The 11,083-nt window shown below is 40.8% G+C and overlaps 1 protein-coding gene across 7 annotated transcripts in view; it reads left to right on the forward strand.

Moving 5' to 3' along the window:
• The window catches only part of ANKRD29 (ankyrin repeat domain 29), a 62,753-nt gene extending 57,582 nt beyond the window's left edge, over positions 1–5,171 (forward strand). For all 7 annotated transcript variants that reach the window (XM_007197618.2, XM_057527187.1, XM_057527186.1 and 4 more), the window contains one exon: positions 4,712–5,171. In XM_007197618.2, the coding sequence (XP_007197680.1) occupies positions 4,712–4,795 (84 nt within the window). In that variant the 3' untranslated portion in view covers positions 4,796–5,171. The remainder of the gene's footprint in view (positions 1–4,711) is intronic.
• Positions 5,172–11,083: the final 5,912 nt, after the last annotated feature.

Consider the following 11,083-nt stretch of genomic DNA (forward strand, 5'->3'; position numbering starts at 1 on the left):
TGGAGGTGGGAGGATGCCCAGTAAAAAATGACTGTCATTGTATTTCCTCCTACTCAACATCTGCATAAGCAGTCACATGTAGAGACTCGGGGTGGGAGAGTAGCCTAGGAAAGGTCTAGAGGAAGCACACTGAAACTACTGACTTTTGAAGGAGGAAGTATGGTGGGGACTTATTAACAGGGGAGAGTATGAAAAGCAACTTTTACTTTATACTTATATAGTGTTTGAATTTTTATAAGCATCTATTACTGTGTTAGATTTTATTAATAATAAAACCAAAATCAGATAACATTTCATGATATTTTTAAAAGAAACCATTAAGAAGTGCAATTAGACAACATGCCAAGAGCCGCTTTTTCTCATTCCACTTAGCACGTGGAATTATTACTTCCCCTGTTCCTACCATTGAACTGCTTGAAGACAACATCTCTGTTTATTTCTTCCTGAGATACATGGGTTTGTCTTCCATTAGCTGGTCTGGCTGTGTGATAAGCCCGCTGAAATCACAATTGCTCTCTTCTCTTTGCACCTTGGACACAGATGTCCTAAAAAGATCAGTCTTCGTTGCTAAGCCACCCGGTACTGAATTAAGGCAGTTTCTTTACATAGAAACTGAAAGATGCAATTCCTTGTGTGTCTCGTGGAATCTCAGCAATAATGGTTATGGGGAATTTCCAGTGACCAAAATGCTGGTCTTTGGAGTGTCTGTGTAGCTGCCTGTGTTGGAGTTTCATCCTGCAGAAGCCCTTGGAGAGCCGGCAGTAGCTGCCAGGAAGCTGCCCGCCTGCACGCCAGGCAGCCCGTAGAAGCCAGGCTCTTCAGAGGCAGCTGCAGAAGCAAGGGTGTTGGGATTCCAGCAGCCACTCAGGACTCCTGAGGGTGTATCCTTGACCTTTATTCATTCATCCAACAAACACTTATTGAGTGCCTGCTAGATGCCATGCACTGTGCTGTGAACATTGTCTCTGGGGAGATAATAGTGAAAGAGATTCACATAGTGTCTGTCTTCATGGGGCTCAGAGTTTACTAGGGAATAAAGATAATTAAACAAGCAATTGCAACACACAGTGACAAGGGCTGTCAGCAGGAAGTGAAGAATGCTATCGAAGGCTTCCTGGAGAGAGTCACTTTTCAGCTAGTACAGAAGCACCTTTCTGCTCTAGAGGCTCCAGGACTTCTGCTCTGGGGCAGATGCCAGAGGAGAGGGTACCCAATGGCCCAGTACCTCTCCCCACCCTGTAGCTATCCCCATGGGTGTGGGGATCCCATGTTCCTGATACCCCCAACTGAGGACTCAGAACACATCTTCTCCCAGGAGCAGTGGGGACAGAGAGTGGTGTGATGCTGTGGGTCGTGATTATGGACCTATGGTCCTGCTCCATAACGAATAAGATGGCCTTTAGGGGCTATCCTGGGCGCTAGCCATCGTAACCTGGGCAACTTGAGAATTCGGTGGGGACCCTCCTGAGAGAGGAGGAGTGAGACCAGGTTTTTAAAACTATATGGATGACACACAGAACAGTGATGTGATTGACTGAAACAACACAGTTTGAGAGTATAAAGCTTATTTTAATGGTAATGGATATGGACATTCATGGAGATGGTCACCACACTGTAACTTAACAAGCTTGTAGACAGAGGTGCAGCTTCTTAGATCCACTCCTCTTCCTGACTGTAGAGGATCCTCTGGCTACCTGCCAGCCTGTCACCAAGGACCAGTAACCGATGCAAAACAGTTAGTTCTTCCTGAGGGTACTCTGAGACTGGATGGCGCTCAGGTCCGTTCTCCAGGGGCATTATTCTTAGCCCCAGGCATTAGGCCTGTACAACATCTGCTCCTGCAGGAACTAAGCTAATACTAGAATTAATCCCACAGAGGGGTCTCTGGTCTAAAGCAGCATCGAATAGCACCTCTTGTTAGAGTCAGTCCAGCACCAGCATCAAGGGTCCTTTGGGTGGGCAGGGGTGCAGCTGCAGGACATGCTGCACAGCAGGCCACTGTGGCAAACTCATCATTCCCAGCAAGTGAGGTCCCAGGCAGTAGGTGGGGGTCAGGGAGCAGGATCCAGCCTAGAAGGTAGGGATTGCAGGAGCTTCACCTAAGATCAGGGTTTCAGATAGAGCAGCCAGGGTTCCGCGTTTAACTGCAGGGAAAAAAGAAACTACATCCAAGTTCTCTCCCTGATTTGGTTGCCTTTCTACCCTTTAATTGCCTCCCCTGAATTCCAAGAACATCCTTTTATTCATCTGTAACAACTGTTCTCAAAGTGTGGTCCGTGGACCCTTGGGGTGTCCTCAAAACCCTTTCAAGGGTTCTAATAGGTCGAAACAATATTCTTAATAATATAGAGACACTATTTGCCCTTTTTCACTGTGCTGACATTTGCCATAATGGTGCAAAGGCAATGGCGGATGAAACTGTTGGCACCTTAACACACATCAAAGCAGGGTCACAAACTGTAGTGGCAAACGATTTTACAAACCTCTAAGTTATTTTACACGTTGTAGATTATTTTATAAAAATACCAGTTTTACCTAAGAATGTCTTTGATGAAGCAGTAAACAATTTTAATTTTATGAAACCTTGACCCTTGCTGTATGTCTTTTTACTCTGTAACAAAATTCGAAGTTTGCACCAAGCACTTCTGCTGTAGGCCGAAGCACATGGTTGTCTCAGGGAAAGCACTTGAGCAATTGTTTGAATTGCAAAGGGATCCAGCCACTTTCTGAGGGGATCTCCACTTTTACTTGAAAGAACGGACTTGTATCCATCACATGAGCCTGACAGCTTCCCGATACCTGTAGCTTTTCTGATGAATCAGTGATAATATTAATGAATGATGTGAGCTTTGAGGATTGTATAATGAAATGTGTCAACATTTGGAAGATCTGCATAACTCAGTGAGCTACTATTTTCTAAATGGCCGGTACATGATGTTACAAACATGCATAGGTAAAAAATCCACCTGCAGATAGATAGACCTATGGATTTTAATGCAACAGAGTAGAAAAATTCATTGATGTGGTTTCAAATTCCACATGGCAATTTAGATTTAAGATAATTGATTGGATACAGAAGCAGATATAAGAATCCAATTGTCTCCTTTTAAGCTACACAGTAAAGAAATATGCAAAACTGTTAACAGTGCTACACTTCTAACTTTTTTGTTTTTGAAAATTTAGTTCTTTTTCATAAATATGTTATTTATGTTAACCTGTAATGGGTTTATTTTATTTTATTTTTAAAATTTATTTATTTATTTATTTATTTTTGGCTGTGTTGGGTCTTCGTTTCTGTGCGAGGGCTTTCTCTAGTTGGGGCAAGCGGGGGCCACTCTTCATCGCGGTGCGCGGGCCTCTCATTATCGCGGCCTATGTTGTTGCGGAGCAGAGGCTCCAGACGCGCAGGCTCAGTAGTTGTGGCTCACGGGCCCAGTTGCTCCGCGGCATGTGGGATCTTCCCAGACCAGGGCTCGAACCTGTGTCCCCTGCATTGCCAAGCAGATTGTCAACCACTGCGCCACCAGGGAAGCCCCGGGTTTATTATTTTTAATGAATTAATAAATATACTTAAATTTTTTTCAGTTTTCATTTTTAATTATTTAGAAACAAAAGCTCTTTGGGGTCCTCAATAATTTTTAAGAGTGTACAAAAGTCCTGAGACTAAAAAGTTCGGGAACCATTGCCCTATAATGTCTATTTCTTAAGATAGGGACTCGCTCACAAAGTAAGCACTTACAGAATGTGTGTCAGCAGCACTGTGGAAAGAAAGGACATAGAGTGAGGCTGGATCAGGTGGGGTGTCGGGCCACTGAAGCTGTTCTTCCCCATGTGTCTTATGCTCTGGATGTTTCCTAACTCTGCCTTCTCATCAAAAGATGAGTCTCAAGTCCCTAGCAGACAGACTGCCTTATATAATAAACTAATAAGTTATCAAATCTATTTATTGACAACATACTCGATAAGCTAGGCATTGTGCTGGAAATGAGGGTACAGTGATTAATAAGATATGGACCCTGGCCTCCTGGAGATTATAGCCTAGTAAGGGATATGGCTAGATAGAAAAATAACTCTAAAAGACAAATATCATATGACATCACTTACATGTCAAATCTAAAATATGATACAAATGAACTTACTAATAAAACAGAAACAGACTCACAGACATAGAAAACAAACTTATGGTTACTAAAGGGGAAAGGGAGGGAAGGATAAATTAGGAGTTTGGGATTAGCAGATATAAACTACAGATATTAGCAGATATAAGTATATAGTTTACTACTATAAACTATAAAATAAATAAACAATAAGATCCTACTGTAGAGCATGGGGAACCATATTCAATATCTTGTAATAAACCATAATGGAAAAGAACATGAAAAAGAATATATGTATATGTGTTTGTGTGTGTGTGTGTGTGTATATCTGAATCACTGTGCTGTACCCCTGAAACTAACACAACACTGTAAATCAACTATACTCCAAAAAATTTTAAAAAGAAAAATAACTAACAATGAGATAAGAAAGTAACTGGTGATATTTATATTTAAATATATTTAAAGAAAACCTTTAATGCCTTGATACAAAAGACTGAGTCCAGTGGGGTTTTTCATCAGTGGAGGAGCAAGTGTGGGTCAGGGGTCCCTCTTTGGAGTCCCTGAAACCACACCAACTGTGGGAATTCACTCATGCCTATCTTATCTTCTTTCAGGCCAATGAACTTCCGGCAGAACTAACCAAAAATGAACGTATATTGCATCTCCTCCGAAGTAAAGAAGGACACAGGAAGAGCTAACTTAGTTTCATATTCGACTGAAAGATAGAAACCTTAATCATATTGTCCAAAAAGAAATTGCTTTTCAAATAGTGTTGGAAATTCCTAGAAGAATGAAAACGCCCAGAATGCCCATGCTGGGTCCCTGACCAAGAAGAGCTGTGCTTTGTGCCCTGAGTCAAGAGCAGAGCAGCTCAGGGACCCCTTCCTCTCATGTAGTGGGCTTCTCACACTGGCCTGTGGCCCCACTCCAGGGGGCCTGGCACGTTCGTGGATTCCACAGAAACTCGTTTTAAACTACATCAACTTGGGTCTTTCAGTTAAACTCTAAGACAGAGTTAAACCCTCTGTCTTAAAAATAGAAACAGAAAGCTTTGTTCCTTTAAAAAGACTGAAAGTCTGACCTTCAGTGAATTGGTGCACTTTTGCTTTTGTGTTAAATGTATGTGTGCTCAAACATATGGCTCCATCGTATTTTACATATATATGTATGTCGTTCCAGTGTAAAATGTTCCCCTCCATGAATCAATGATGTATAAAGGTATATTATTGAAAAGCCACTTCTGACATTCCACCATGTGCTTTTCAAAGATGGACTGTTGAACTATAAAAAAAAGAAAAATCGTTCATTTTTACCCGGAGTCAATGTTGTAGGTATGATAGGATACAAGTGGCAAATTTGGAAATTCAGAAAATTACAAACCACAAGAAATGTAGGCTTGTCTCTTTGAACCATTACTTTGGGTCTATTGCTGGAAATCTATTTCCTGTGCTGTAACTAAGCAGACTTAACATGATGTGGAATCTTGAGCTTCCAACACCAATTGCTCGATGCAATGGCTTTGGAGTCCTTGGATAAAATGTGATATAATATGTTGCTATTACTATTGCAGAAGTATAAGTAATAAAAGACTGTTACTAGTATTTAATAAGTGTTCATCTATGCGTGTTTTGGGGCTGATTGATTCCAAGAAAGAAACCTGGGTTTTGTTGAATTATTCCTTTGAGGGGGGTCAAAATTTATACTCAATGCACTTTATAATCAATGGTGTCTAAATGCCTCAGTCAGTGCCTAATTGCACACACAAAAATTAAACCTTCTTTCTATAATCTACCATAATAAACACTGATGGCATTTTGTTGTTTAAACACATCTTTAGTTTTCTTGTTCATGTTCTGCTCTGGTTTCCAGCCAATGTTCTATGTTAAGATGGAGGGAAATGTTCTAAACCATATATATATATTTTTTTTTTTTTTTTTAACCAACTTACAGTGGTACTAAAAGTATTATCTTTATGTCAGTAAATGAATTATAATTTTGAAATTAGAAGATATTCTCTTAAAGTTTGTTATGATGAGTAAAACAATCAATCAACAAAAATCAGCTTATTTTAATCCATGTCACAAGCAAAGCCAGTAATGAGCAACCCACAGGGCCCCCAGAGAGGCCTACAACCTGACCAGCCAGGCAACGAGCCTGCAATCTAATTTCTGGATTAAAAAATTAGAAAGCTGTCTGTATTGCTAAAACATCCAGATATAAACATTTTAGTAGTTAAAAAGCAGTGCCCATCTCCTCGCTGGCTTTCTTTTATTCAGCAAAGTTGTACAAATACATCTTCTTTTATGGGAATTTCATAAAGCTATATTCATTTTGAAGAGGAAAGTAATGTGGCCTGAAATGCTTTATTTTTTTCCCCAACCAAAAAAAAAAAAAGGTTGCTCATCACTGATATAAATCAAAACAGTATAATGGGTACTGATAACAAAGTTCCAAAAGACAAAATGGGATGAAATGACAAACAATGTTGACAAACTTAATGTTTTTCACTAGAGCATGTTGTCCTTGGCCTATTTGTTAGATCCTTTAAAATGGATAATGTTCTTGCAATATTAGGGGCATAAAGAATGAATTCAGTAGCTTTAACAATATTGAAAGGAGGCCTTCTTAACTGTAGGTAAGAGGTCTCTAGCTTAGAAGGATCACATTTAGTCTAAATGAGATGAGATGACAATATTATCCATAGCAGGGAAGAAGATTGTATTAATCCCTCACCAAAGACTGAACAAAAGTTCTGTTATTTAAAATTAAATTGCGTTTTTTAACTTTTTAAAATAAAGTTAAATTGCATTTATTTTGCACACAGGTAGATGATTCTTATTTTATGTTAATCTAATTCACAATTCAGTGCTCTGCATCTTAAAACTTAGAAGTAGCAATTCCTATGCAAATCGTTTGCTTAATTGAACCCCAAAGTTTTTCATTACATTCATTTGTTTGATGACAAATTCCATGTTATAATTCAAAATAAAGTTAACGTACTACCCAATTTGCCTTTGCTGATTTTTCCTATTTGTTTTTAATCAGAGGTTCTTTCAGTGTGATTTTTAATAGTATGGAATTTTAGAGTAAATAATTCCACTATGTTGATAAATATATTGATATTTGGAAACTGAATAGGATTGTTAAGCTTTATGGACCTATGATTTCATTACTTCTACCATGGAGAACTTTTGTAATGATCCCCAAAGGTTTTTTATTCAAACAAAAATTCCTAGGATAGTCATGAACGGTACTGAAAGGTACCTGAAGGTACTGAAAGGTACTGAAAATGAAACTCTAAGCTGTACGTCGTGACGATTTGATATTTGTAGACGTTGTGAAAGTATTCCCCCAGCCAGGTAATTAACACATCCATCACCTCACATATTGATCTTTATGTGTGTGTGCGTGTGTGAGAACGTCTTAATATCCATTTGTATTATCTATGATGCTCCTGGTTCTTCGGTCCTTTGCATTGGCTCTTTCTTCTGCAATAGTTGAGGATTTTTGCACAACTTCATATTTAGGAAACAAGTATTTGCAACGGTAACATTAGGAATCTGGAGCACCCCATGGCCGTTCTGGGGTCCTCCCCTCTTCCATCCACCCTCTGCAACTGAAACCACACAACTCAGATGGGACTCAAACCCAGCCAAAACCCAGATTGGGACTTGAATCCTGTCGTTTAATTAAGATTGCACACGTGGTCTAATGGTCACGTGGACTTAATGACGCTCAGGTTCTTTATGTCTCAGCACAGAAGGAATTCAGGGAGAGGCAAAGTGGTAGGCAAGAAGTGGATTTATTTAGAGAGATACACATCCCACAGACAGAATGCGGTCTGTCTCAAAAGGCAAGAGCAGCCCTGGGAGAAACGCATGCCACATACAGAGTGTGGGCCATCTCAGAAGACAAGAGGCCCCGAAATATGGGGTGGTTAGTTTTTACGTGCTGGGTAATTTCGCAGGCTAAGGAGTGGGAGGATTATTTCAACTATTTGGGGGAAGGGGCAGGAATTTCCAGGAATTGGGCCACCGCCCACTCTTTGACCTTTTATCGGAAGCCTCAGAACTGTCAGGGTGCCTGTCAGTATGTCATTTAACATGCTGATGTATTACAATGAGCATATGACGAGGTTCAGCTCGAATCTTCCGCTATCTTGGACCAAATCGGTTCTAACCAGCTTTTGTCGTATTCTCAACAGCTATGTTATTCTTTTATTTTATTTTGTTTTATTTTAAGAGAGCTTGGGAATAGGCTATTTTATTTTACTTATTTATTTATTTATTTATTCATTCATTCATTTTTTTTACCGTGCCCCGTGGCATGTGCACTGCAAGCGCGGAGTCCCAACCGCTGGACCGCTAAGGAAGTCCCCTTAAATGTTGTGCCCTGCCCCCTCCCTCCTCTTTCACAACCACAGAAGAGTTATGTCTCATCATTACCCCTTACCCCATACTGGGGCACCTACTCAGAGGAAAAGAGGACCCCCCCCCCAAATGCCAGGCTACTTGGAAACCGACGGCGATGCCTGCATTTCGGGGTGGGCCTGCGCTGCAGATTATAGAGGTGAGAAGCTGAGGTCCTAATTTCATTATGAAGTGGTTTTGGTGCTGGAACTGGCTGAGCCTCACAAGTGGCGTCTACAGATTATTAGTACTAACAATAGAAAGAGCAGCTAACATTTGTTAAAGGATTGTAATGTGCTCGGCATTTTACATAGATAATCTCATGAAGTTTATATGCATTTTCTTATTTACCTCTGACGACAACCCTATGGAACAGGCACTATTATCACCATCATCTTGCAGCTGAGGAAACGGGCTTTGAGAGTGTTTTTTAAATTTATTTATTTATTTTAAGATTTGTTTATTTTAAGATTTATTTATTTTAAGATTTATTTTATTTATTTATTTACTTTGGCTGCGCTGGGTCTTAGTTGAGGCATGCAGGCTTCTTAGTTGCAGAATGCATGCAAGATCTAGTTCCCCGACCAGGGATCGAACCCAGGCCCCCTGCATTGGGAGCGAGGAGTCTTATCCACTGGACCACCAGGGAAGTCCCAAGAGTTTTTTTAAAAAGAAACAACAGGCCCAAAATGGAGTCAGTTGCCCCCAGAACAGCAAACCAAGGTTTAATTTCAATTTCAGCTACTCCTAGGAGTGTGAACTTTAAGCCGTCAATCTGGAATTACCACATCAGCACCTGTGAGGTAAACTGCATGATAGATTCCCCGCCCTTCCCCCAAAGGAAGGTGACTTTGCCTGAAATACTGTAACCTTTTTTCTTTTTTACGACTTCCTTGTCCCACTCCCTTTCTACCTTTGAAAACCTTCCATTTTGTACAGCTCCTAAAGCTCCTTTCTCGTTGCTAGGTGGGATGTTGCCCAATTCATGAATCTTTGATTTTTTTTTTTTTTTTTTTTGGCTGCCCCGCATGCATGGCTTGAGGGATCTTAGTAAACCAACCAGGGATCAAACCCATGCCTCCTGCAGTGGAAGCGCAGAATCCTAATCACTGGACCACCAGGGAATTCCCATGAATCCTTGAATAAAGCCAAATAGGTCTTCAAATTTACTCAGTTGAGTTCTTTTTTTTAACAAGAAATAATCTCCCAATGCTATGGGGCCAATGCTAAACCCTCTAATCTTTGGGTTTTGCTTTTTTTAGTGGGGGAAAGGGGGGAGAGCGGTGCCCAGATGGAGTCACGGTTATGGCATCAAGGCAGTGAGGGTGGAGAATATGGGACTTTTCTTGTTTTTAATATTTAGAGGTAGAGCTAATGATAATTCGTGATTAATTGAACAGAGAGGGTGAGGAAAAGAAAGAAGAGTTAGAAATTATACTAAGGTGTGTCAGGGGACCCTAAGACCACTCCCGGGTTTGGTGATTTGCTAGGAAGACTCAAGAGGCTCATTGTATGGTCATATTCATGGCTAAGATTACAGCGAAATTGATAAATAGCAAAATTAGAAAAGGGAAAGGGAAATGAAATGGAGATATAGAGGAAACCAGGTTAAAGCTTCCAAGAGTCCTCTCCTCTAGGAAAGACTTGTGACAACATTACGAAGTGTTATCTGCTGGGGAAGTTCATTAGAGACTCACTCAGGCTTTTAACTGGGAGCTGGTCACATAGACACCCTCTGCCTTAGCATTTACCAGAATTCCAGACTTCCAGAAGGAAATCAGGCATTTAGAATAACCACATTGTTTGTGTAAACAGCAGAGGCACAGTGAGCCATTATCACTTAGGGAAAGTTTTCTATCAGTGCAGGGAACTATTTGCCAGTCAAGAGTCCAGATGCCAGCCAGCAGCCAACCTTGTAAGCAAGACTTTCTATAGACAGCAGTCTCAGTTCTGCTGTGCTAACTCTTTCCCACATACAAGGTTTACATGGAGGATGGTGAAATGTTCTCTAGGAAATAAAGAACAGCAGAGTTGGGGTGGGGACAGAGAGAGAGGGAGTTTGGACACGTTCAGTTTGAAGAATGTGTGAAATAGACTCCAGAAGGCAGTTGGAAATAGCAGCTTAATGTTTAGGACAAGACTCTTCCTGATCTGGGCATCATCTACGTAGACGTGATGGTCAAAGTCATGGGACAAATGAGGTCCCCAGAAAGACTCTGGTGAGAGGAAATAGCTGAGAAGGAAATTGGAAGGAAGAAGGGAATCAGCAAAGGAGAAGAGATGAAATGGACAGGAGTGGGAAGTGAAACGTGGATCAAGGGAGGAGAAAGTCTCAGGAAGAGGAGAGCAGGCAACAAACCCCATGAAGAAGTGTGGCCATGAAACACTAGGGCCGACAAATTCCAGACCTCCTTTGCTGCACAACCTTGCCCTTGGTGAGCTTGTTCAGTCGTCAAAGAACTCTGGCCCTGTGTTGGAGAGGAAAAGCATGGGGTCTGGTCAGGACCTGCAGCTAATGATAAATTAAATGGTTGACTTGAAATGATTCTAGTTCTGTTGGTAGAATTGTTTTTTGAA

This window comes from Balaenoptera acutorostrata, chromosome 13 (assembly GCF_949987535.1).
Source record: "Balaenoptera acutorostrata chromosome 13, mBalAcu1.1, whole genome shotgun sequence".
NCBI lineage: Eukaryota > Metazoa > Chordata > Mammalia > Artiodactyla > Balaenopteridae > Balaenoptera > Balaenoptera acutorostrata.